Source organism: Bradysia coprophila, chromosome III (assembly GCF_014529535.1).
Source record: "Bradysia coprophila strain Holo2 chromosome III, BU_Bcop_v1, whole genome shotgun sequence".
Lineage (NCBI taxonomy): Eukaryota > Metazoa > Arthropoda > Insecta > Diptera > Sciaridae > Bradysia > Bradysia coprophila.
Genome location: NC_050736.1, coordinates 2,810,281 through 2,836,440, shown reverse-complemented (window position 1 = coordinate 2,836,440; position 26,160 = coordinate 2,810,281). Strand labels below are relative to the sequence as shown.

At 34.0% G+C, this 26,160-nt stretch overlaps 2 protein-coding genes across 2 annotated transcripts; one reads left to right on the top strand and one right to left on the bottom strand.

Annotated features, from left to right (window-relative positions):
• Positions 1 to 1,642: 1,642 nt before the first annotated feature.
• LOC119076222 lies at positions 1,643 to 24,930 on the bottom strand. The gene is made up of 5 exons (XM_037182880.1): positions 24,747 to 24,930; positions 3,726 to 3,986; positions 2,749 to 3,656; positions 2,421 to 2,647; positions 1,643 to 2,363 (listed from the first exon to the last, which is right to left on the bottom strand). Exons 1-5 carry the CDS (start codon positions 24,787 to 24,789, stop codon positions 1,778 to 1,780), a joined length of 2,025 nt encoding a protein of 674 aa, XP_037038775.1. The 5' UTR covers positions 24,790 to 24,930; the 3' UTR covers positions 1,643 to 1,777.
• Positions 8,981 to 9,726, top strand: LOC119078064 (general odorant-binding protein 69a-like). The gene is made up of 4 exons (XM_037185505.1): positions 8,981 to 9,114; positions 9,173 to 9,334; positions 9,408 to 9,544; positions 9,604 to 9,726. Exons 1-4 carry the CDS (start codon positions 9,052 to 9,054, stop codon positions 9,674 to 9,676), a joined length of 435 nt encoding a protein of 144 aa, XP_037041400.1. The 5' UTR covers positions 8,981 to 9,051; the 3' UTR covers positions 9,677 to 9,726.
• Positions 24,931 to 26,160: the final 1,230 nt, after the last annotated feature.

The window sequence follows — 26,160 nt, the reverse complement described above, 5'->3', positions numbered from 1 at the left end:
AGAAAATCGTGAAAATTTGAGAAAATCATGGAAATATATTCGTGAATATAGGCACTACCACTATCACTGAATCTGATGGTATGAATAGTACGTCACATCCTTCTTTGGAGATTTTTATTTTGCCGAGAGGGAGGTTTGTAGCCTTAGCCGAAGGCAAGGGCTATAATCCCTCGTGGCAAAATAACAATTTCCAAACAATTACGTGCGAAGCCCTGTGAAAATGATAGCACGTGTCAACGGTGTTCCACTCGTGGAAATTTCATTTTCGCAGAGTGCTGCAAGTAGAAGAATTTTCAAATAACTATTGAAAATCCGATATGACGTTCTTGTTACTCCGTTTACAAGTGCCATTACTACAGCATATTTTCAGGGTGAGCTCAGCTCCCATAAATTTCTTCAAGGGAATTAACATTGATCTGAAGTGTTGTATTGTTTTGCTGTACTAGGGAGGTAATACGGCCATTCCCTCTATGAAGAAAGCCATTTACTTAGCTAGTAAAGTAAAATAGCATACTGCACACTGGAAATAATTTGATATCTCGTATCACGATGTGTAAAAATATCTCGGCCTGAAGACCTCTAATACTTTTACTCATCTGGATACGAGATATCAAAAATTACTTCCCTGGTGTAGTAATCTACTATTAATGCTTAAGAATGCTCTAGAAGTATGAGTGCCTACCACGTTTGACATTTAAAATAAAAAAAAAAATTAAAGAAGTTCCCAGGGTCGTTAAAGTCGCAAAACGGAGGATATGCTAAGGACCTCTCTTACTGTTTTGCACACGTAAAAATCCCACCTACGTATCTGAGCTGTTCTTCTTGATTTCTGCAAGGGTTTTGTCATTTTAAATATCGTACGAAATGAGAAAAATCAGAGGAAGGGAGAGGGAGAGTGGTAACAGCTAGATATGGACGTGATATTTTTTTGTGAAAAAACTGTCACTGGGTCACAGCCATTTGTCTGTAATCTTTACTAAGATTGCTCTTTACTCCTGAGAAGAAAAAAGGGCTTTTGAATCAACATGGCACTCTGGCTTACATGTGATGTAGAAGAAAGAAGGTAATTGGGAACTGCAGCATAGGCGAAAATTCATAAAAGATATAGCAGAAATATAAGTCTGTATTAGCTCTGTGAGTAAATAAACTTTCTCAGAGTGAGATTCAGAGTTTTAATGGTGAGCTCAGCTCACCTTTGCTCCCATGTAGCTACGGCTCTGCGTCTACCTTATCAGGTTACTTCACCTAACACTTGCCAAAATAATAAATGTGCAAGCAACAACCAACGCAACGTAATACATTACCTTGTTTTTATACTAGCGACAGATAGATCACATAGCAGTTGTTGGTGGTGGATGGATTTTATTTCATACACATCTAGCATAGGTATGTACCAAATTATTGGCGATCTTATATCATCTAAAAAACACTAACTGCTCACGCATGGATATCGTGTTACTTTTTACTGCAGTTTCAGGAACTGAACGACGCAAGTTTTAGTTTTTCTTCACAACGGTTTTTTGCATTATTATTAATAGCACTGTAGTAGAATCATGTTTAGAAACATACAGTTCAGTCGACCATTTACAAACAATTCAGACTTGCTGAGCAATAAAACAACGTTAAATTAAATTAATTTATTATTTCTACAATTTGTGGAATTCAGTTAATCCGAGACTTTATTAGCAAAAACTTTCTAACAACACCTATAAATAACTCGTTATATTCGTGCATGCGTTAATTAAATGTAATACTTCTTTTTGGTAAAAAAAAACAACTATAAGAATCCGTGACCAGCAACTTCAGCCGGAATAAATCCTTCCTGTCCGTCTCTGGACCTAACAAAGAACCATTGAATCGGTTGTTGCAACCGCTTATCTTGTATTTGCTTGCAAGCCAACAATGTGACCACATCTCCTTTCTTTACTGATATAGCTGTGGAAACAAAATTCTCTGTCACGGCCAATAATGTTTGCCGGAGAGATCTTGTGCTGTTTCGTGTGTTGATAATTGGTTTGATATTATTTTGCGGATAGATTGGCGGCTTTTTGTGTTGCAGTAACACATAATCGTCATTAGGTTTCTCCGAGGATGCAGTCGCTGATTTGCACATTTTACTGGTTGATTTGAGTTGGGCATAAGACTTTTCCTGAAGCTTGGGCTGACTGGCTGCTCTTAAATACAGTAGATCGACATTCTTCTCGCCACACTGCTTAGTAGTTCGGCGTAGCCGCGGAGTACGAGCACCTTCACTTCTGGTTCCACCGCGTAATCGAATCTCTTTTTCACTGTCAGTCATATTACCACATGGTTTCGGGAATCCACTTGTCTCCCAGCACGGAGGCTTAACCGTTGATGTTGATCTGAAAAATTCTTGAAATTAGTTGTCGATGTCGTGAAAGAGAATATCTGTAAATCACCTCATATGCGGTATTATCCCCAACGGCATGATGTATTTGTAGCACACATATCCCTCTTCTGCATGTGGTGTTTGAACATACAACCAGTTTTGATTTTTGAAAACTGCATTCACAACCATCCCCAATGGTAATGGGATTTCGATTTGATATCCACCGGGCTTTGTCTGGTATAAAGTGCTCGATGATGACAAAACGACAGGAATGTTCCCTGGTGATGACAAGGAGCACTGAAACGGAATTAATCGACGTTAGCCTCCACTTCGACGGAATTATTTCCATAATTCGATCGGAATGTGAGTCTTCAAAATCGCTAAGCTGGAAATTGTACCTTTGACAAAAAATCGTCTACATTTCTGATTTCGTATCCAAACCGTTGTGATCTATTCCTCCTTCGCCGATGTCTGTGTCGACGACTCTGTCCTTCAGTACACAGCGATGGTTCTGAATACGTCGGTTTGATATATTCTCCATTAATATTAACATCGCTCCGGTTTCCATCGCGAGATGCACTTTCGCCATTCAGAGCAATTGTTTTATCTTTAAAATGATCACTTTTTTCGGGCGCAAAATGATTTAAATTATTTTTGATCATCGAAAATTTCGACGAAATCTTCGGCTTATCACTCCTTCGACACCGTTCATTTCGACTACCACAACGATCACTTGTGTATCCATCAATTGACGAACTTTCACCGGTATTTTTGCTACAGACATACAACAATTCACTAACAACTCGTTGTCCATTATTGTTCAGGCCAGAGTCACCGATCTTCTCAACTTCAGTAACATATTTTTCACTAAACAAACGTTCACCAGTGTCTTTACTTTTACTCCGAAATTTTTTCTTTTCGCGTGTACGATTCTCCGGGCCATCGACATGTAATATTGTCGATGGATTGGCCGGTTGCTGTTCACCTCGCAGAACCCATGTTAATGAAATTTTTGGCCTACGTTGGCTCAAACTTTGTCCCATTGCCTGTTTCAGCGGCTCGATCGGATCTATGCATATTGCATTTCCCTCAGCAAAACGGTTTGGAAAATTGGTAGAATTTGTGTTGAAAGGGTCATTATTGTCGATGCTTAACGTCGACACGGTTTGACGGATTTCATCGATCTCCACATAGTCCTCTTCGTGCAGTTGTGCGGATTTTGGTTGATGTGGGTCGGCTGGTGAAGTTGATTGTGTTAAATGGGCTGGACAAGAATGTAAGAGATCTGGACAGAATGGATTCTTAACTGTTGGATAAGACGACGAGTTATCATTATTGTGGCAAAAAAATCATAGAGAATCACCTCTTGACCTACCTAATGAATGAGAATTGAGGTGGTCCCTTTCAATATCATTATTGTCGCTGTCGCTTGTAGTAGATGAATTATTATTCACCGGTGATTGTACACGTACTCGGTTATGTCCACGGTTGTGGTACGTAGAATATTGTCTGGTAGGTTCTCGTCTCACTGGTTCAGCTTCTAAAGGAATTATTGGCAATGGTCGCTGCTCTGATCGAGACCTTTGGAATGTACGAATCGGAACTTGACAGTGTGGAATTGACGGTCTTACTGGAGCTGAAATATCAAAAATATATTTTTCTGTTAATTTATACAGACTGGTGTCACCGATCTCATTATAAGTAAATTACATTGTCAAAGGGTAATAAATATTGCTCGTCTTGAAGGAGACAACATTTAGTTACAATGTTTTTAATCGTTTTTCTAAAATAGTTGATGTTTACTTTTCACATTATAGTATAGTTCACATTGTAGGTAGACGTTTTTATTATCAAAATCAGTTGATAAATTTCCTCAGTTTGTACAACATCTGTGAAGTAAATATTTACACTTAAAATGGACATCCTTTCTATAATATCATTAAACGAAGCGGGTACACGATAAATGTCTTCAAACAAAATGAAATGTTCGTAAATATCTTTTTATTATGGACATAATAAATACCCACAAGTAGCTAATTTGCGATGAGAATAATCTTCATTTGTCATAAAAACCAATCATTATTGGTATTGCTTTTATCTTGCAAAAAAACATAGGACTTTTTACCATAAATAAGTTTTGAAAATATTTACCAGAAAACCAATAAAGTTGTCACGTTTAGGAATATTGTAAATTAAACAGACATGTTTAGAGGTGTTTAACATTAAATAATTTGCCGTAAAATAAACCACAAACATTATTTGTACGCGAGTGGATCGTATATTGTATTAGCATTGCTGCTATATCTGATTCTTGTTACGAGAAATGAATAATTATTTGCAAATTATATGTAGGATATATATGCCATGATGGTATTTACAATCCGTTAAAACATAACAGATATGAACACTGTGCAGAAATTGACGCTTGTTTAATATACTGCTTAATGATTTAAAATTGACAAGACTTTTTTTTTCTGTAATTCAATAAGCGCACACCACCCAAGGAGGATTATTTGCGAAAAATAGCAATAAATAAATTACTTGATGTCTTTAAGATATGCAAAAATAGTATTATTTACTTTGTATACCATACCATACGTAAATATATTCGTTACCAAAGTGAAAATTACAATAAATTGATCTTTGGTGAACGACTGAACAGGTTGTCATTTTAAAACTTAAAATAAATAAAATATCACCGAAAGTGCGACATTCTCTTTGATATGTCTTTCGATTTCTTCTTAATAATTTTTAAGTTGTAACAAAGCACCAGATGTCTTGGTTGTAAACTAAGCGTATGGTGATCATCAATCTATTACTTCTTTTGTTTAGTATCACCTTCAGTACGAATTCCCTTACTTCGTTTGTTTAATATTCGTTTTGAAATAAATATAGAAGAAGATAAGATGGTTCGAAAAAGCCCTTAGTGAGAAAGAGAATTTGTAAAAAGCCTTTTATTGCACTTCGTTCATACAAAAAATGATGAGCCCTTCGAGCATCTCCCGAATATTTGGAATACTTGGCCAGTGCTTGGTATTAGATAGGGTCTTCATGTAGATATTGTCGTCAGCGATGTCGATCACAGATGGATTGTTTTTCCTAGAACAAAAATCGTCACTCACGACGACATAGTTGACGAGATAGGGTTGGCTGCAAAAGACATAACTACTTGCATTGCACTTGCACATCACTATTGAGTCGGATTAATCAACAGTAATCAAAGGATTCGAAATAAGGTACATCTACTCGTTTACGATACCTCTATCATTCAACTATGAACTATGGTGTCTCGATTCACATCTTATTCGCATGTGAAAATATATGATAACCTGAGACGAAGCTTTTATGCACGGCAGTTACTCATTAATGCAACCAGAACCGTATGAAGGTATATTATCGCATTAGATGTCGATTGTCAACCCGAGACTAGTGTGAAAATAGTTATTGTCATAACGTATGCTGGGCTGGAAGCGAGTGCGCTGGAATCGAATTCGCTAAAAAAGCCTTTTAGCATAAGTTAGGAACAACGTTTTTCCTAAATGACGTGAAAATAAGCGTAGAAGTACCGATACTTTAACACTAGTTAGGAAAAGTTTTTTTTTCTCCTAATTAGTGTTGAAATATTGCGACTTCGTCTCTCTGATTCGAGCTGAAAACCTCTCATTCGCTGAAAAAAAGCATTTTAGTATGCGTTAGGAAAATAACCATTTCGCACTCCAAAGCAGAGCGTAAAGTAAGGATTTTCGACTGGGGTGCACTTTTAACAAAAAGGCTCATATTTTAAACTGAAAGGACACGCACGTTAAGGGAAAAAGGCGTATATTTATTTATTTTTTTAAATCTTACGGTACAGTGTAACCCAGGGCCAGACTGACTGTATAAGGTATACCATATTCAATGTAGAAAAGTGCTTTCTGATACATGTTAAAAAACGCGAGCAAAGCGAACCAAAGTTTTATTCATTTAAGATTTGTAACGCGAGCGAAGCGGGCGAAATTTTTTTTAGATTCAACGCTCCAGTTGATAAAAGGTGTCTTATTAAATCAGTTGATGTAATAAGCTCAAAACGCGAGCGATGTAAACTAAAAAAATTTTATTTAAAAATTCAAAACTTTATAATTTTCATCTAATTTTTAAATTCGACAACGAGATTGATTATGCTGATGTTTATGTTCATGCTAAAATTTTTAATGGGTCCCAGTTAATCAGACTACTGTGCTTAAATAAAATTACGGAATCAGTAATAGAGCACCACACTTTCTGACAAGCTGGTATGTCCCGAATCCCAGATTTTAGTACATTATAGAAATGTGGAGCAAATCGAATGTCGTGATAACTCGGAAATTCCAAACTCTGGACTCCAATTAGCTTTGTGAATTCTTGAAGTTTTTTCGTGCGACAATTTGAAGTACGAAAAAATGTCAAACAGGCAAGCGTATTTGATCTACATATGCCAAGCTCTGTAACTGATTTGAACAGATCTTTCAACGCCAGGTCTGTGGCGAAAACACCAGATTGTGAGTATCTTTCATTCTCAAAATTATTTTGTATCCGAATTTTGTAGTTTTCGTTTGTTTTGATTGTTTTTATTTAATATATAGGAATCTAATTGAAAGAATGAGTGGATAAAGCCAAACTGATAAATCTTACAAATCATTAAATTTAATTATTTATCAAAAAGACTTCCTTCAAATATCTTTTTTGATTTTTTTTTAAATTTTGACTGTAAAAAAAAGAGGAGGACGGGAAGCACCGAAAAGGGAGTTGGAGCAGCTCATGGGACGTCTGGTGCACTTTTCCCCTAACGATGTATGTTATTTTTGGGTCATCTCCAAAGGCAACACTCTTCTTTCCGTGTAATCATCTTCCTCATTACGATATTAGAAAGAGGCAAGAATCAGTTCAATTCCGTCACAGAATTTCATAAAATGATGTAAATAAATGAAAATCCACTGCCATGGTTACTTGTTATCTTGTCGATACATACGTTCTCGAAGAGGTGAGAATAGAATAGATTTCTCTCTGCCCGAACAATAATTCTTTGTTAGAGCATTTACAATGACTTTCAATTAATTTTTCAGTAAATGTGAAACGACAAACAATAGTTTTTATTAGTCGAAGAGAGTAGTTTGAGTGAGTATTTTATGGCTTTCTGGTATGAATAAAACGTTTCCACGGTCAAAATTGCTCTTCCTCAACTAGATACTAAATAATGATAATGTAAATATAAAACTCTACTTGCCGAACGTTGTTCCTGACTACAGACATTTACAGAAAAATCATTCAATTTCATTGTAAAACTGAGACAACACGACACCATAATAATATCACCAAAACAATATCGTTAATTAATTTAATATTAGCAGCCCACTTCAGCTGTTTCATTTATCATGATGCTACGATACAATCGAATTGAGTTTAATTCTTAAACATGATGATGAACGGCGTCATAGCCAATATCTCATCTCAATTTACTGAAAATTAATATGGATAACAGCGAAATATTTTATGTCCATTACTAGCCAATAATTATAAAGAATTATTTCCGGTACATCTCACGCTACTAACCAGATTTTCGATTGTGATCTTAATAAACGACAAGTGTATTACGGTCATATACTGAATTTATGTAAATTATAACTCAGCGCCGGGAATTTTACCTGATACAGACGATAAGCATATGACCAGTATTATTATCGCGTCTACTACTTCCATCGATCAAAGTATTTTTAATCAGTTGATTTCAAATCTTGGACTTCAACTTTTTTTAACATGTGCATTTTACTGTATAAAGCAAAATATTACTCAGAGATTTTTGTCGTCGTTATCGATAACAGATGAATGAATGAATTTTACGCTGAATTTAAAGATTTTCGGACCATCAGGCCAAAGCGAAAAGGTGAGATTGCATTTCCTTCCAGTCCAATTATTGACGTCCAAACATTAACCTGTTACAGGCGGCAAGCATATGACCAGTATCGTTATCGGGTCTGTTACTTACATCGATCAAAGTATTTTTAATCGATTGATTTCCAATCTTGTACTTCAATTTTTTTAACTCGCATTTTACTGTATAAAGGGTCATATTATTCACAGGTTGATTCATAGAGGTAGACTAAGGGTTGATTATAATGATACACGTGTAGTTAGTAAATTGTTAACTAGAGACGACGCCAGCCTAAAATCCATCATTGCTGATTATTATTAATAATTGCTGAGAGTTTAAGGAATAAATGGGTTTACTGTGCACCAGTAGCTAAAGACAAGCCAAGAACTTGTGACAATATAATTAGAAGACACAAAAGTGACGGTTATAAAAATGGGGATCTCACTCCTCTGCATAAAATTTTGTTGCGCAAAATTAACATTTGAGCACATGCTATGAAAATAACTATTTCAAAACTATACTCCACTGATACTGTTAAGATCGTTAATTAATTGTTAATTAATAACCAGCAATCACGGATCAAAATAATGTCGTGCGAATATATGCACATTAACACTTTGCATGTACCATATCTTCTCTGATCTAATCACTTTTTTTATAGTATGTTCTTAACAAAGTTGTTGAAGGTAGCTGCAAACTGATGTCTGTTTTTTATGGTAATAAATCAACTATATAAACAATGGACCAAAGTTAAGCACAGTACAGTTCGCTTTAAATCTTCGCCGGAATTCGATTTGCTTATTAGCGTCGCAAAATGAAATATATTTTATGTGTTATCTGTGTTAGCGCAGTTGCAATTTTGTTGGTTTCAGTAAATGTAAGTGTTAAAGATTTTCCACCGCTTTTACGTTTAAAATTTTCATTCGCAATGTTAGGCAGGGGAAGAAGAAGAAAATATGTTAAGGCAAGTGGCTGGAGGTTGCATCAACGAAACTGGAGCATCCGATGAAGATGTCGCTAGAATGGCCAATAAAAAGTTACCCGCAACGCCTGAGGGAAAATGCTTTACTTTTTGTGTGCTGCATCTATTTAATTGTGTGAGTAAACAGAAAGCTTGTTAGAGGCCTAACGTTGTTATAAATCATTTGAAATGTCCCACTTAATTTAAAGTTGACTGAGGATGGGAATTTCCAACAAGAGGATTTTATGAATTTAATGAGAATGGGAATCGACAATGATACAGTGTTAGCAGCGTGTGACGAAGTATCTAAGAAATGTGTTGGAACTAAGTCATCTGATGACAATAAGTATATAAACAGTGTCGACTTTTCACCTAAATTGCCTTTTCAAACATTTTTTTATTTAGCTGTGAGACTGCTGCATTACTGGTCAAATGTTTAGACGATGGTGCAAAAGAAGCTGGCTACGAGAAATTCTAGAAAGTTTGTTAACTAATTTGCAGTAGAAATAAACACAATCCAACTAAAAACTCTTCTAAAATTGATGCGGTCAAGCAAATTAAAGGAGTTATCATTCGACAACGAAATGTTAACCTTCCAGAAGTTACAAGCGTATCGCGATACAATCATAACCTGTTATTATACTATCGACTATAATCTGTTAGTCCTTTTGTTTATAGTATCGTATGCAATTTTTTGAGTAAATTTTTTTCATTTACCGACCAGAAGCACAAAGCATAGTACGTACAAAGTTCCAAAGTTTTATTTTGACGACTAGGAATACAACCCTCCCATTCTGGTCGGGCCATAAAGTTCCCACTCGTCAAAATAAAACTTTGGAACCTCGGACGTAATATACTATTAACAGTAAATTTTGCTATAAAGGCCGCAATAATGGGAAATCATCGTTTATTATCTTTGCCGTTGCCGTCAATAGCGAATGATTTGCCGTTTCTGAAATATTACGTGAGAAAATTCTCCTTATTCTTTTACAACAAGAGAAAACTTGACTAATTTTCTGACAAGTAAGTACATTGCTTTAATAAAGAAAATGAAAACTAATTGGGAAGGTATGTAGTGTAGAGCAGAGTCACTTTTCGTCAAACTTATTCATTGATCCAGTAAATGGGCGAACGAGGAATGAAACCACTAATGAAAGTTAAATTGCAAATGTCTGCAAAGCTTACAGGCTTCTACATTTTCGCACAATTATCCACTAGTGCTACCAGTAAGTGAAACGGTAACATCTACACCTTTCACTAAGTGTAGTATAAGTATTTTTGTTTCTATACTTCTGTGGTAAGCTCCCAGAGTGATGTTTTATTTACAGTCGAGGAAATTTAGATTTCGGGTTTTCCAAAGGTATTAATCTTATTTAACCCACACTTTATCCCACAACAATGGAATCCACAAATTTAAATTTAGTTAACACAACGGTCACAATGACGGCGCTGCAGTCACGATTTCAAAATGTGATATAGGGTGGATAAACTAAATTTTGGTTTTGGTTACATTTTCTCTTGGTTTTTAATTATTACATCAGGCTTCTAAATTAAGAGTACCTTTATGCAATATAAACCGTTTGAGTTTGAAAAAAGATGTTTTGTATCAGTGAACGATATAGGAAAGCGTTCAGTACGTCTCAACATACAAAAGAACGTAAAATATAATTGTACATTTAGCCACCCTACGTCCATCATCGCTTCTATTGGCTTCAAAAACATATTGTGTGCTTGTCATGATTTGTATCAGACGTTTGTTTATTGATGTGTCTCATCTAGAATGCTGGCCAGCAAAATTTTGATCATTAAATTCAACGGCAAAATTGATCTAAATGTTAAAATAATTGTGAATAATAGTGAAGTTAATGTGGTTTTGTTTTCTCTTCATAAAGGAATTTGCATCAGTTCGATGTAAAGTGCGGAGCACCATTGGAAAAAAAACTTGTCGCTGAAGAATGATCAAAAAGTTGCTGGACGCAATAGCTTCAACTAATGCTTTGCAGGATATAGAATCGAAATTAGAGAAACACCAAGAGCCGTCCATTTGAAATCTTCATCATCATCATTTCAACTAAAGGTTTTTTTTAACGAAACGGAAGTTCGCTCGCAGATTCGGATCGGAACATCTCATTCGTTTTCGCTAAAGCTCGTAGCCGTCATTAATCATGATTCCCATGAAGAATCGCCAAAAATACAAAATTGGCAAGGGATGAAGAAACGCCGGCAAAAACAAAGAATGATAAATTTGTCTTTGTTGCGTTTCTTCACACTTTGGCGATTCTTCGTGGTGATTAAACAAATCCTTGGAAATTTATCCTTTTACGAAATTTATCTAAAAGGCGTTATTTGTTCGAAGCTAGTGAATCTATCCTTTTATAAAAGTTACGAAATGCTGCCTGGTTCGATCCTAAGGAAACTCTTATTTTACGTCAGGTAACGGCATCTTGTTCGATCCTAGGGAATTCATACTTTAACAAAAGATCCCGAGGACACTATCATTTTACGAAAGATAATGTAGAGACATTTCAAAAACGTATTTTTACACTTTGGCGTTTCCTCACACTCTGGCGATTTTTCTCTTCTTCTCTTCACACTATCGATTTTTCTTGGCAATTCATCATTATGAGGTTCCGAGCCTACGCTGAAATTGTAGCCTATATTTCTGCGTTTCGAAATTTTTGATCGCTGATATCTTTTTACGAGAGCCCTTTTTGAAAAATGTACGACCACATTTTCGAGTAAAAATATGTCAACTTTGAATAAAAAATAAAATTGTCTGTGAAAGTTCCATGTGCTTTGAGAAAAGTGTACCTTTGATGCAAATTTGGGGCATCGGTACAGTTTTCTCAAAGCAAATGGAACTTTCACAGACAATTTTATTTTTTATTCAAAGCTGACATATTTTTACTCGAAAATGTGGTCGTACATTTTTCGAAAAGGGCTCTCGTAAAAAGATATCAGCGATCAAAAATTTCGAAACGCAGAAATGTAGGCTACAATTTCAGCGTAGGCTTCAATTTTCAATTTTTTTTTAACACGCATTAATGACCATATTACCCAGGGCATTTCATTATTTTTGTCGTCGTTATCGATAACAGATGAATAGCCGTATGTGACATCTTACAGTTTTTTTGCTGAGAATAAAGATCGATTAAAAATAGAAACACAAAAGAAAAATTTAATTGAGCTTTCAAGTAATTTGGAGACAGTCTTGTCATCTCTATTAAACAAAATAAGCGACTAGACCAAGACAATGAAGTGAAAGATTTTCTCCCAATCTATTGAAATAGTTATAATGAAGGTAGCAATAAGTTGTACTGGTGGATGAATATTGTTTCTATGATGGTATTAAATTCAAACCATGAATTACGTAAATATTAGAAACTTGATCTAAATTTTACCCAACTTTAGTGATGACAACCGTTCTTCTTCAACCTTCACTTCGTAATCAAGTCATCAAAAATAATGTGGTGACATTCACTTCTTGGTAGTTACAAAAAGGTTGTTTTTATTACATTTATGTACATTTTTTTATCAGATTTGAATTACTAATTTATTGACTGAAAATGGGAATGTATAATATATTATACGGCCACAACATCATGTGTGTATCTACGGAGAACATGCAATTTATATTTTTTGATGATCGTTAGATACAACCATATTTAAATCAATTATAGTTTTTTTCCACGTGAATTGAATCACATTCTAAGACACATCAAGATATGTTTGACTCGTTATGGTCGTAGGTACTTTTTTATCGAGCTAACTGAACATGTCTGACAAAAAAAATTGTTCTTGGCTTAATTTTTGTTAAATGGATTGTGTTGATCAACCATATAAGCCTTTCCTTGAAGATTTCAATTTTGATGCCGGATTTTAGCCTTATAACTTTAAAGTAATCTTCCAACATATTAGTTCAATGTCCAAACACAGGTTCGCACAAGAAGACGAAAGAGCAAATGCAATGTGCTCATCTAATTCAAATTTGAATTCGATTTTTATGTAAATGAGTCTATTTGATTAGCTCTTCAAGATAGCTTTGTTGCAAGTATTATTTCGTGTGTACAGAGAATAGATCAATTTTAGATTGTGACAAGCAATTTACTTGCTTGTAATTCGAAAAAAGTCTGTGTCGTTTTACACTACATCTTCTGCTACTATTAGGGATAGATTATAAAATCTTTCAACAGCGATTATGAAACAGTGAATCATCTGTTATCAGCAACAACGACAAAAGTAAGCAATGACCTACGGTTGATGTGTCTTCTATGTATATATACTATAGTAAAATTATTGGTTAAACAAATGAAGTAAAAGATTCTGTGCTAAACACTTTAACACTTGTAAAATAAGTAACAAATGCAATGGTAATACAGAGATACGTTTCCCGTTTCTGACAGGGTAAATTGAACCAATCTGGACGAGTCAAAGAAACTAACTCCTTAAATTTCGGACAAGCACATACGTACACTTAATACTCTATATAATCATTGTCGTACCTTAGAAAAATAATATACAAATTCCCTTGTAATTATTCCTGTATAATACCGCTAACGACTGCAATAGAATGACTAGCTCGCGAATCTGGAACAATACTAAAGGTCTTGCACTCAATCGAAACGAAATGTTTCAATCGATCTCTCACTTACAGAAAAGTCTTAGTTCGTTTTCGAATATATACTGCAATCAAAATAAACTACTCAATATTCCACTAACAAATTGCGAACAAAAACTGTATTCGAAATTATACACCGTTCCGCCCTCCACCAGCACTTTTTTTATTCTATTCATGTACGATGAAATATGTTGTAAAGCTTTTATGTTGCAAATAATGCTCAACAACTGCAAAGAACACTTGAACATCAATGGCACGAATTTTCCATGCACTTTTCTATTATTCCACCGTTCAAGCCGAATACGTACTTGTCTTTTCAAAAGCATTCAATACATCACATCATCATCACACGCGGCTTAAATGTCTCATTTTTTAATATTTTATTGATGTATCACGATCGACAGTCGTCTTACGACTCTTAGATATTATGCTAACATTGCGTATTAATCCAGCATCGTCAACAACTAACCCACCACTGCACTCCGTAATGAATGTACGACTGAATGTAAGCACGTTGGTTTAATGTTGATGAGGCAAGAGTTTTTGAGCAGAGAAAAATTTATTCCACCCGCTATTGAGTCTTGATACCAACTGACTAGCATGGTGTACGCGATGGATTGTTGTGATTCAACTTTGAAAATCCTTCGTTGCCAATGGTGCGTTTAGTGTTCAGGCATTTATGTATTAAATTGTACCTTTTTCCCATTTCGCGTATTTTATGCGGAAAACAAGAATGAAATGGTGTATGTGTGTGCTTAGATATCAGTAGATGAGCATAACAAGAAGGAGGTAAAAATGTTGCATGAACTCTATATTTCTTGTTCCTATACCAGAATAGGTTTGTATAAATGCATAATATGTGTATAATATTGGATAGTAATTGTGGACTTATTTGTACATACATATAACGTTCGTCGTTCTTTTTTTTTACTTTCCTATTACGTTATGCTATTGTGGTCTCTATTTTTGAAATGGAACACATTTTTGTAGCACACAATTTTTCATTTTTGATGAGATATTCTCTTCGGGGAGATAATAATAATATCTTGCGGCTACAAAAACCGTATTTTTTGCATTTAAAATATATATTTTTTACTCAACGCGATATGCTAAAGCCGGCGATTTTTCGCTAAAACGTTACATTTTTGCCTGTGGTGATTCCTGATGGAATACTATTTCCATCAAGATATTTACTTGCATTTATGTGCATTATGCACTTTAAATTTTCCTTCCTTTTCTTTTTACACTGATGTTGAAATTTCACCCGTTTTAGCGTTAGAGAATGTGTAGCAGTGAATCGAAATAATTTTTTCATTTTGAGCTTTTTTTTTGTAATGGAAAGTTGAATTGTTAATTTGCTGTATATGTTGCATATCCGAAATATTTGGCTACCGTCAAATATTCAAAATATTTAAATCAGGATGACGAAATCCGAAAGAGAGAGAATCCCCTCGGCGCTTTTCGTGAAATCTACCATTCCAAACTTTTTCCGCAGCTCATTTGGGCAATTACATTTTGCATTTTTTTGTCCAATCGGTTATAGTTCTTCCAATACGAAACTTTGAAATTTATTTACGTAACGCAGTGTCAATGTCAACTTCATTGATTTACTTTAGAATAGAACATTGACGATGAAATGAAAAAATCTGTTACTTCATTTGTTGAAGTCATCTCATTTTTGATATAAAATCTTGGCCTACAATCGCTTTGACATACTTATCGTTATGCAAGACTACGGTAACCGGAGGTCTTGACGCATTTTAGTCTTTGCTGTCGATAACAGATGAAATAGTTTGCAAAGTTATTTGGTTGGTACATTGGTTATTGATTATTGTACCATCGAACGTCTTTTCCATGCCGTACGAGTAAATAACAAAAGCAATTTACGTTCGCTTCGTTTCATTATTTACTTCGAATTTTAGCCTTTAATAGATGGATATACGCATGTTGTTAAATAATTCTTCTGCATCTTGGAATAAAAATTCCTTTTATTTTACGAAATTTACCTTCGAAAATTATTAACCATGCATAAAGTGCATGATTTGATTATACCGATTAAGTCTGACGTATTATATGAACGAAATTTATCAGATATAAAATACGAAAATTAATGAGCCCGAGCGAAGTCTGAGAGCGGTAAAGTACTACGTGTGGCAGTTAGTAGATGAAAGCCAAGTTATGATCTTTGACCTTACTCTTTGCATCGTGTGCATGCAATCCATTGGAATTGAATGGTTGTAAGAGACGAGGGTTTTTTGATACTTTGCTTTTATATGTTATACATATAAGACCGAGTCCATAATCCATGTTTTCCATGTGTAAATTCAACACTGAACGAAATCGATTTCACCACAGACTGAACACACACTTAAAACGTTATCATATCATCGTATCGATGGAATTCTAGTAGGAAGAACTGGAAAAATATGTGCCGACTTATCATTAATGTCTTGCAGCCTAATCATAAATGTTATGCCATTTCTATAACACTTGCATTTCAATCTGAAAAGTCTCACACTAAAATCAAAGAATGATGAGGTCTATATTAAATGGCATGGATCATTGGAAACATATCGTTGTTATTTCTCATAAATGGCATGTAATAATACAGAAACTTTTTTTAAAATAAAAAAATCGTGTTTAGTAATATGTCTATAGAGATGTTGGTGATGGTAAGCACATCAAAGGAAAAAAGGGTTCACATTGGAGGAGGATTTTTAATAGTTAGATCGTGAGATGCGTGACTGGAGGCCTTTCGGAGTGAAATATACATAAATGAGTATTCAGTATGTTTTCACATCTTCGTTTTCGTCTTATGCGGTTCTTGATTTGTTTTCTATAAAACTTTTCGGTACGAAACGATGTTCATATTTGCGGCTTGTTTTTTTGAGCATATATTTATATGTGTATATGGTCTGAGAATAAATGCATGTTCTGGGCTTGTATGATTTTCGATTTGTTGTTGGTTTGTTTAGCAAGAAATACTTGTGTTTTGACTATGTAATTTTGCGATTATGTAAAATTGTTGCAACGAGATGGAGATGAATTCGAAGAAACTTGAATTGTGTATATTTTCACTGCTGAGGCTGGGTGTAATTGTTGGTGCTTGAAAAGAGAGTTTTTTAAAGTCTGATGGGAAAATTAAAAGCGGTTGAATCCGTACCATACGGCATTTAATACAAAAGCCAGAAAATCAAATATTATGAATGGGGATCATGTTCATTGTTCATATTGTTACGATAGAGTTTATTTGCAATTATTTATAGGTATGTACGCCGTACAGTGTACGGTCTGTATAGAATATCACCCTTGCAATATGTATTTTAGCATTATATTCTCTTGATTTAAGCCCCCATTCCGAATTTTCACTTTAGTGGCTTTGGTATACTAATCATAAAAAGTTTATAGTTGAACTTAGGATGCAGTGGTACGTGAGTTTATTTCAATGCTGAACGTACGCTTCATTCGTATAAAATAAGGGTGTGGATATGGTCAAGGTCCAAATTTTTTTTCTTCTTTATTATCGAACGATAAATGAAAAATACAAGAGTAGTTGTGATCAAAATCACAAAAGAAAATATTTTTAATTTATTTTCGATTTGGTTCTCACGGACCAAACATACAATATAAACACCATAGTTGTGACGCAAGATGAGTTCTTTATATGCTGGGTGGTCCAATAGATTCGAAAATATATTTTGGTTTAAATCAAAAAAATATATCAGCACATTGATAATAATGTAATTTTTCTTTGAATGACCTCACGCAATATGAAATTGTAATTAAATTTGATTTAATCATTTCATACCATATGGACGGTAAATTCTTGAATGATCGGAAAGTTATTTTTAATTCGATTCATCGTCTCGACAACAAGAATATATATGTTGGTTCAGAACGTTACGAACCAATAAAACGCAACACTTCTTTTTTCTTAAATTCCATTGTGTTCTTGAATTTTTGTAAAATAACACGATTCGCGGCGAATCGACGATTAACCTTTTTGGTTAGGGTCAAATCGATTTTTCGTTTAGGACATGATTTGCACGAGGTGAACAAAATATAATAAAAACCTTTAAGCGACCAAATCGATATATTGGACAAATTTTTCTTTACTCATTCAAATTTTGGAATGCAAGCTTCAACAATTTTTCTGTCCGATTGCATCGAAAAATGTTGTTAACAATTTACCTCGCCATATATATGTTGCTCAACTGAATCCAAACATTTTTGTGATCATTATTTTCGGATTATAAATCCACGAAACGATTTAAGTACCCGACTGAACGCTATAATAACAGGGTGCGATATGGGAATAGACAGAAGAATTATGATTTACGTTTTATTAAGTCTTTGCTATCGAATCCAAAACGCGAAAAATTTGTTAACAAGGTCAAATAAACTCGTATTTTGATCGATATCGATTGACGACTTTGGATTAAAATATATAACTTGCTGATGAATTCGTTTTTTTTTTAGATAGAAAAGGCTTAAGATTTTCCTATGAAACATAAAACAGACACTATCGATCCCACACATTTTCCTACACAAAGTTAAAACAAAAATCAGAAAAACAACAATGCATGAATGAGTGAGTGAGATTGAAAACTGAAATCCTTTACTGCAAATGCGCTGATTTTACAAAATTACTCCCAATTATCTGCTAATTCAATTTTATTTATTGCTTTTATTAAACCGATCAATCTTTTTTTATCAAATTATTTATTTATATTGGTCTTCAGTGGAACATTATACTTTAAGCTCAAAGAGTTGGCAGAACGTTTTTTTTTTTTTTGAGAACGCAATAAATCGTTCAACAATCTAGCGAACATTCATTCTATGGCATGATGTTTATTATATTGCAACTATATACACCTTACATATATGATCAAGCCACATGCATTTGAACCTCACTTGTTGCGATACTCCATTTATTTACTTAAATTTATGATCTGATCTGATGCGGTTGAATGTTGGACAAGTAGTTACGTAAATGAATTTACTTTGAACATTCATTGGAACAACCGAATCAGAAAATTTTCTGGATAGCACATGAGTGCATCACATTCGAGATATTTATTTTGATCTGGGACTTGTGGGAAATGTTTCGCGATTCTTTTTGCAGAAATAAAACAATTTAGGAGTAATTACGTACATTTTATATGCGGGTCGAAGATCGTGACCGTAGTAGGTCAACAGCAGGTCAACAAAATTCACACGAACACCCAACTTTTCATATTTTTTTCTTTTCATTTCCTAATTATGCAAATTACTATAACCTGCAGTGTGATGTAAGCCCCTACATGCCTAACTGATTATTTTTCGTTGTTACGAAAGTTCTGTATGTTTGTCTTCAATGAACTATTACAACACTTTTGGTTCTCGTCTTTTGGTTTCAGAGACATCCGAATATCACACATTTTCCAACATTTTCACTAACAAGGTGTTAGGTATTAGTTCTTCAACAACACCATGTGCCTTTGAAAAAGAAAGATATAATAGACTGTACAGCACTTAAGTGGCAACATAATATGGACGAGTCGTCTCTCTGGTGTTAATAACTCATATCATCTACAGTGTAGATTCTACATACCCAGACTGTTTACATAAGGAAAAAAAATATTTTTTCATTTTTTCCCTAAGGTGTACGCTCGTACGAGAGCAATTCTTTAGAATTAGTTATCCTATCTTCATAGGCTTTAAAACTATCATCAAAATAAAGAAAAAACCAAAGAAAAAATGAAAAGATTTTCATTAAAATTTTGCGCATGTTTGACACGTTTTGAATTACTTTAGTTTTTCGTATCCAACTATCTATAACATTCATAGTGTACGTACAAAAAGGGTATACGACTCAGTAAGTAAACAAGACTGTTATCATCTTTATCTGTATCATCATTCCGTCTTTAGGGGTAAAAGTTGATGGAACTCCTGGACGATTAAATCAAACAAATTTTTTAATTAATCGCCCAGGTTTATTTTTTGGACAATGTATTTACCTGTCATCTAAATAGACGACCATCATCGAAGTTTAGGATGAAACGACACCTTCATCAGTCATAGATTTTGCACTGACAAATAGTTCCATCATCAACTACTGTGCTAAGCCTGGTGAGATGAAAGATGAAATCGCTAAGCTATAGGAGCAAAAGTCTTTTGAGCTCTCATTGTAAAAACATTATGTATGAATATAACGTTGCTGTTAACAATGGTTTTTATTTGAAAAAAAGGATGACCATTATAAGCACTAAACACGGACTACTGTTCAATTATAAACAGCAAAATACTTTGTATAACAAAAATAACTATTAAAAATTCGAAGATTGTATCGATACGAGTTTGGTGTTCATGAAAGGCGACCCTTAGGGTAATTCTTTCATTGAGACTTATTTCAGATGCATCACCTGAGTAGATTAAACGAATTGCAAAACAAAGGAAATTGCAGCAGGATTGTTGCATTTAGACAAAGATTCATCCCACCGTAACTGGTTTGATTGATTGTATTTTGATAGCACTACACACAACACACAGCACCAAGCATAACCACATATTATGTTTATAATGAGTATTCATTGTCTATTTTAATAATTTAATTCAAAATTTATATGAATAACGATAGCTTATCATACAAAAACATCTTAAAAGAGGAAGGAATGACGCCAATCCTTTGTTTGTTAACTTAAACAAAATCAGAAAGGTTGACGCTCATAGCTTCGATAAAAATTTAGGTCTGTAATGTTTACCTTAAAAATGCCAGCGGATTTTTGATGAGACAGGGGCGCCGACTTCTAGGTGGCGTTGGGTGCGTAGCACCCAACAGATATTTGATATTTTTCTTAATTAAATAAACTAACATTATTGCCACTGTTTCTGAATTGAAACAAAAAAAGCCTTCAGACATTTTTCGGACCTTCACAAGCAATTATTATTGTTTCTGTGTGAGTTGTCTGGAATTTTAGTTTTTGTATTAGTTTTGTCTTAGCTTGGTGTTCCACGTCAGCACTTTCCTAATGTAGAACCGAGAAGAAACGTGCAGAAATAGTCATCTATATTACAGACGATATGTTTAAAAATAAAATCATACGAAGAATATGACAAAGGCTATGAAGAATACTTTTGTAGAAATAGTCATTTACGTCACAAGGACAAAGGTCCGAAAGTACTTTTCCATGTGACGTATTGAGTTTTTCATGCTTGCTATGGGAACCGAAAGTAGAAAAATGTTTACTTTCGCCCCTCAAAATTGACATTTTTACTTTCGGTTCCCATAGCAAGCATGAAAAAGAAATAGTATGTCAGGACTTTTGGTCAGGGCGAGGGCGACCTGGATTGGGTACGAGTCCGACTTGTAAGTATAAGCTAAAACCTGAAATGTTAACTTTTTGACTTGTTGTCAAAATGGAAGTCAACCTGAAACTACTTTCGAGCCAACCTGATTTTTTCAGGTAAGTTTCATTTTCTTTAACCGGAAGCCACCCTGTTAAGATCAGGTAAATGAGATTCCGATTCAAGTTTTACTTTACCTGAACCACTCCGACCATTAGACGACAGTTGCATAATGGAAAACATGCACACGAGCAATTTTTCATACATGTCCAGAATAGAGATGAAAAACCGGAAATTTCAACTCAAATTTTCCACCAAAATATTTTTTAAAATGAAGCTAGATTGTCAAAAGAAGGCTTGAACAAAAGTAAGTGAATGTTGTTATTCCGTAATATTTTCATGAAGAAGTATGTTCTACAAGTACGACTTAGACATTATTGACTCAATCTTGATTGCAATACGATCACTTCATTTTAGTTTTTTGGCGAACCCTATCTATTTGGACGAATGTAGCCTTATTTTATGACGTTCTGCTGGAAAACTAGAGTTTTTGGTTCGGTTTAGACAGGCAATTTCTTAAAGGAAAACCTCTGTACGCACTCATGCGCCCTTTTGTTATAGTTTGTTCTTAGCTTTACATTTCTCGACTATATTATTACTACGATGGGAGAATACATATTTCTCTGTTAGATTTACAAATCACTGAGAACCAGGTCTTGCACTTTCTCTTGATATTAAATTAAGTTGCTAGATTCGCTATCGTGAAAATCACTGTACATAGATCTCGCACCCAACAACCAAAACACAAGTCGGCGCCCCTGGATGAGGATAACCAAGGTTAAATTAAAACATATTTGAGCTTTTTGAAACTACTTTAATGTAGAAGGAATACTAGCTTTCAAAACTTTGTTTGAGTTATAGCTGTTGAAGAAGTCCAAAAATGGACTGTTTTCAGTGTATTTAGTTGTAGGGATTGAAAGATCATTCAGAACGTGGTATCCAAAGAAAAAAGGGAAAAATTTATCGAAACTCCCATCTAGCCACAAAAACATTAGAAAAACTTGTTGTTTGACGGTTCTCAACCTTCAGATTTTGTGTTAGACCATAGCAATGCTCCGTACATTAACACTCATATGTCAGAGGTCATACGTCAAAAGTAATGTGTCAGAGGTCATATGTCAAAAAAACCTCGAAATTATAAAACATGGATGCATGTGTTTTAACTCGCACCAGGAAAGCCTAATTCTTGTCTTAAGCTAACAAAAGAAATACAAGGAATATTCTTATAACATCAGCCTCCAACCTTAAGCCTTTTTTCTATGTTAATGCTAAGAACCGACTTTTTTATTGCAGAGATTTTTTTTAGATAGAACGACGACAACGAAGCAGTGTCACATAAGGCTATTCAAATGTTATCGATAACGACGTCAAAAATAATGACAAAATGTGGGTAATATGGTCCTCTTATAGTAGCATGCATGCTAAAAAGATTGAAGTACAAGATTTGAAATCACCAGATTGAAAAGACATTGATCTATGGAAGTAATAGATCCGATAATAATACTGGTCTGTAAGCGGTTAAGACTATCGAAAGCATATAAAATATGAACGTAATCTAGCGGAATTTATTTTTTTGTTGTGTCAAGCAATAAGTCGATGTGGTTAAAAGTAATTATGCTTTTGTTTACTTATATTCTCTGCAAATGTGTGTTTTATATAAAATGTCAGGTACAATGCACAAATGTATATAAATGTAAGTATCACATTACATCCGGAAAAAAGAAGTGAATACTCGAAGATACAGACACGATCGAAGCATAATAATAAAACCACAAATCAAGATCTCTATCACATTTTTAATTAGGAACAAAATACAAATGATGCAATGTAACAAAAAAAAAGATGGCAAAAGATCTCTGGTAGATAAAACATACTTCAATGTTGAGTGGTTTGCATTAATTTAAATTCTAATAAGCAGTTTACTGTTAGACTTTTCATATAATTTCTTTTAATAGGAAAAATTTCGAAAATCAACTCATTGCAAACTCTATTTATTTTTAATTACTCTTGAAAAGAATTTAACTTTAATGTTACTGGCAGAATCATTTCCAGCCAAGCACATTTCCCTTTCCATCTAGCTTTAAGATCAAACTTCATTGAAATTAAAATAGAAAATTCGAGGAAAAAAATGAGTATTCTCTAACATGTGTTATGTAGCCCACTGGAATCTTGAGCAGAACGAGCCAAAGTATTTCAGTATTCGCGCTATATTTATTCCCTTGACTGAAAGTCAAGGTCTTATGACAGAAAATCAATTGAAATGTCCTTAACGCTGAGTTCGAAATGATGGGAGTTTTTAAAAAATGCTTTCAGTAATTTGCAAAAAAAATGGAATTTATAGAAAAAGCTCACAAAAATGCGTAAAAATTGGAATTTTATAAAAACTCCAGGAAAATCTATTGAATAATTACCTCAGTCAAGGAGCCTGACCCACCCAAAAGGTGGGGCCTAGCAATTACGAGTGACTTCATGTCTAGACCTAAGTCCAATAAATGACTTACATGTAAAAGCCTATATAAATTTGTATTCTTTTGGAAACGGCAATATATATTACTTCCTTGAATGATATTACAAAATCAAGAGCTCAACTATTGAGTAGCTCATTAAATTCGGAGGTTATATAAACTATATTTAAGACAATATAACAGTTCGTATTAAACTAGAAATATTTTTTTTTCTTGTACACATGTTTTGAGGGCTAGAGTATGTGATGTTACGGCTGAGATTTACACTAGAATTAACCACTCTCGTTAGGGAACTTCTAGCGCTTTTTAACCTGTTACATACGGCAAGGAGCAGTATTATTATCGGGTCTATTACTTCCATCGATAAACGTATTTTTAATCTAGATTTCAAATCTTGTACTTCAATTTTTTAACATTTTACTATATAAGTGACGATATAATCCAGAGCTTGTCATTATTTTTGTTGTCGTTGTCGATGACAGGTGGATAGCCGTATGTTACAGGTTAATTTGTCGTGGTTATAGGCTAATGAGCTTCCAGTCCTCAATAGTTAGCAACCAAAAAATATGTCATTAAATTTATGAATGTATGGATGATATTAAGACAGACACGTTCTGCTTTATTAAAATTAATTCTATTTTGTTGCAATTAAAATCAACCAAGTGCTACCTTTAAGATTTTACCTCTTCCTAATTATAATTGAAAGATTTTTTTAAAGTTTATTTGATGATCTATTTTGCCACACTTTCATATATAATATTAGATGGTAGCGAGAATCGCAAGAAGTATATTTTATGTGAAAACTTTGTGTTGAACACTTGAAAGTTTTGAGAGTGTAAACTCATATTTTATATGTTTCGAACGTTGTGCACGAGCATACATGAGTTATGAGTGCAGAAACTGAGAAAACGTATCAGTCTGTACATTAAAATAAAACTGAAATATTTATTTTTTCAGTATTTCAGTAGCACAACAAATTTTAAAACGAATCAAAAGCTCCTATTCCCAAAGAAACTAGACCATCTCCATATAGAAATTAAAATAGCTAACAAATCGTTACAAATAACAACAATACTTACAGGGCACTGGAAATATTGCATTCTTACGCAATTTCGAAAACATGATGTAAAACACAGATGTGTTTATTTGCGGTATTCGAAGATCTCGTTTTAATCACTTTTGCCAATAAAAGCGTCAACACTCATAAAAATAAAGTCACATAAATTAAAATGCCCGTTTTCAAATTGATTTACACGGAAACATTAGTGTACAAAAAAAAATGATTTCAAGCAAAAAAACGTTGAAAAATGTTGTCTGTCATAACACCAAAGAAATTGCACAAAAATTCTTCAAAACTATTGTAACCATACAAGGACGAGTTATATTACCATTAATAAATTTCAAAAATGTGCTCACAAACGTTTGCGAACCGAGGAAAAAATGTGTAATCACTGAAATAAATGTTCTCCTCAAAGTATATATTGTCACAGCAGCGAAATTTATTATGTTATTATTTCCTCTTTGCTGCGTTAATTCGTAAAAATTGTTTTTTTATTATTTTAAAACCATATATGCACCATATGTTAAACGGGTACGACGGTTGGACTTCCTTCACTGCAAATTTTTCACTTAATCAGTGTCTTTTTTTATCGACGTGCTTTACTGGCTGACGACATATTTCCACGTTACGTCCGTCGTTCTACACTACCAAAGACCGGCACGTGTCTTTCTCCTGTTTGTTTAGAAGTCCTATCCTATCCTAATATTTTCTTTTTCAAGATCACGAGTTTTATTATCAATTTAAATTATAACATTAATTGGAATGTTCCTGCTATACCCATCCGATCCGAATGTGTCGAGTTCTAATTCAACAATAAAATGCAAAAAGTAAATTTTTTATTATAAAAAAATGGTTCGTTGTTTCAGTTATTGAATAAAAATATAAAAACCAACCAACATAAAACCGAGTAAAAGAGCTCATTTAAAAGTCCCACTTAATACACATGTGAAATGGTTGGGTGATCCTCTGCATAATTTACAAACAAAAAAGAGATAATTTTTACCGGTACGGTACGCTTAACGTACTCGGTTGTTATTTTGATAAAATATTAAATAGGAAGTGAGTGCTGGTGAGCACACACATATATATCTTATTGAACCTGGTGCAGACACTTTATGGAAAACGAAGCATAAAATATAGCATATACCTCGGCATAGTACTCATCAATCTGATATAAGTGAAAATAATAATTATAATGATTGTTATGATGATGATGATGACGAGATTCAAATGTAACTTTGATATGGATTGTGATCACAAGGTTTATGAATCTTTTCATAATTGATAGTTGTAGTAAAAAAATAAATAATAAAACTTAGGAAGAGTCAGCACAGCGTTGCTACTGTTGTTACTGGTATTCATATTCATTTGATTCATTCATATCGTAAATAGACCCGTTGATTTGTATGAGATAACAGAAGTGGCAGTTCAAC

Coding starts and splice junctions, on each gene's coding strand:
- LOC119078064 (XM_037185505.1), top strand. CDS start 9,052: ATGAAATATATTTTATGTGTTATCTGTGTTAGCGCAGTTGCAATTTTG. Junction 9,115..9,172: donor TTTTGTTGGTTTCAGTAAAT/GTAAGTGTTAAA, acceptor TCGCAATGTTAG/GCAGGGGAAGAAGAAGAAAA. Junction 9,335..9,407: donor TGCTGCATCTATTTAATTGT/GTGAGTAAACAG, acceptor CTTAATTTAAAG/TTGACTGAGGATGGGAATTT.
- LOC119076222 (XM_037182880.1), bottom strand. CDS start 24,789: ATGTTTTCGAAATTGCGTAAGAATGCAATATTTCCAGTGCCCT. Junction 3,987..24,746: donor TGCAATATTTCCAGTGCCCT/GTAAGTATTGTT, acceptor TTGATATTTCAG/CTCCAGTAAGACCGTCAATT. Junction 2,648..2,748: donor TAGACGATTTTTTGTCAAAG/GTACAATTTCCA, acceptor ATTCCGTTTCAG/TGCTCCTTGTCATCACCAGG.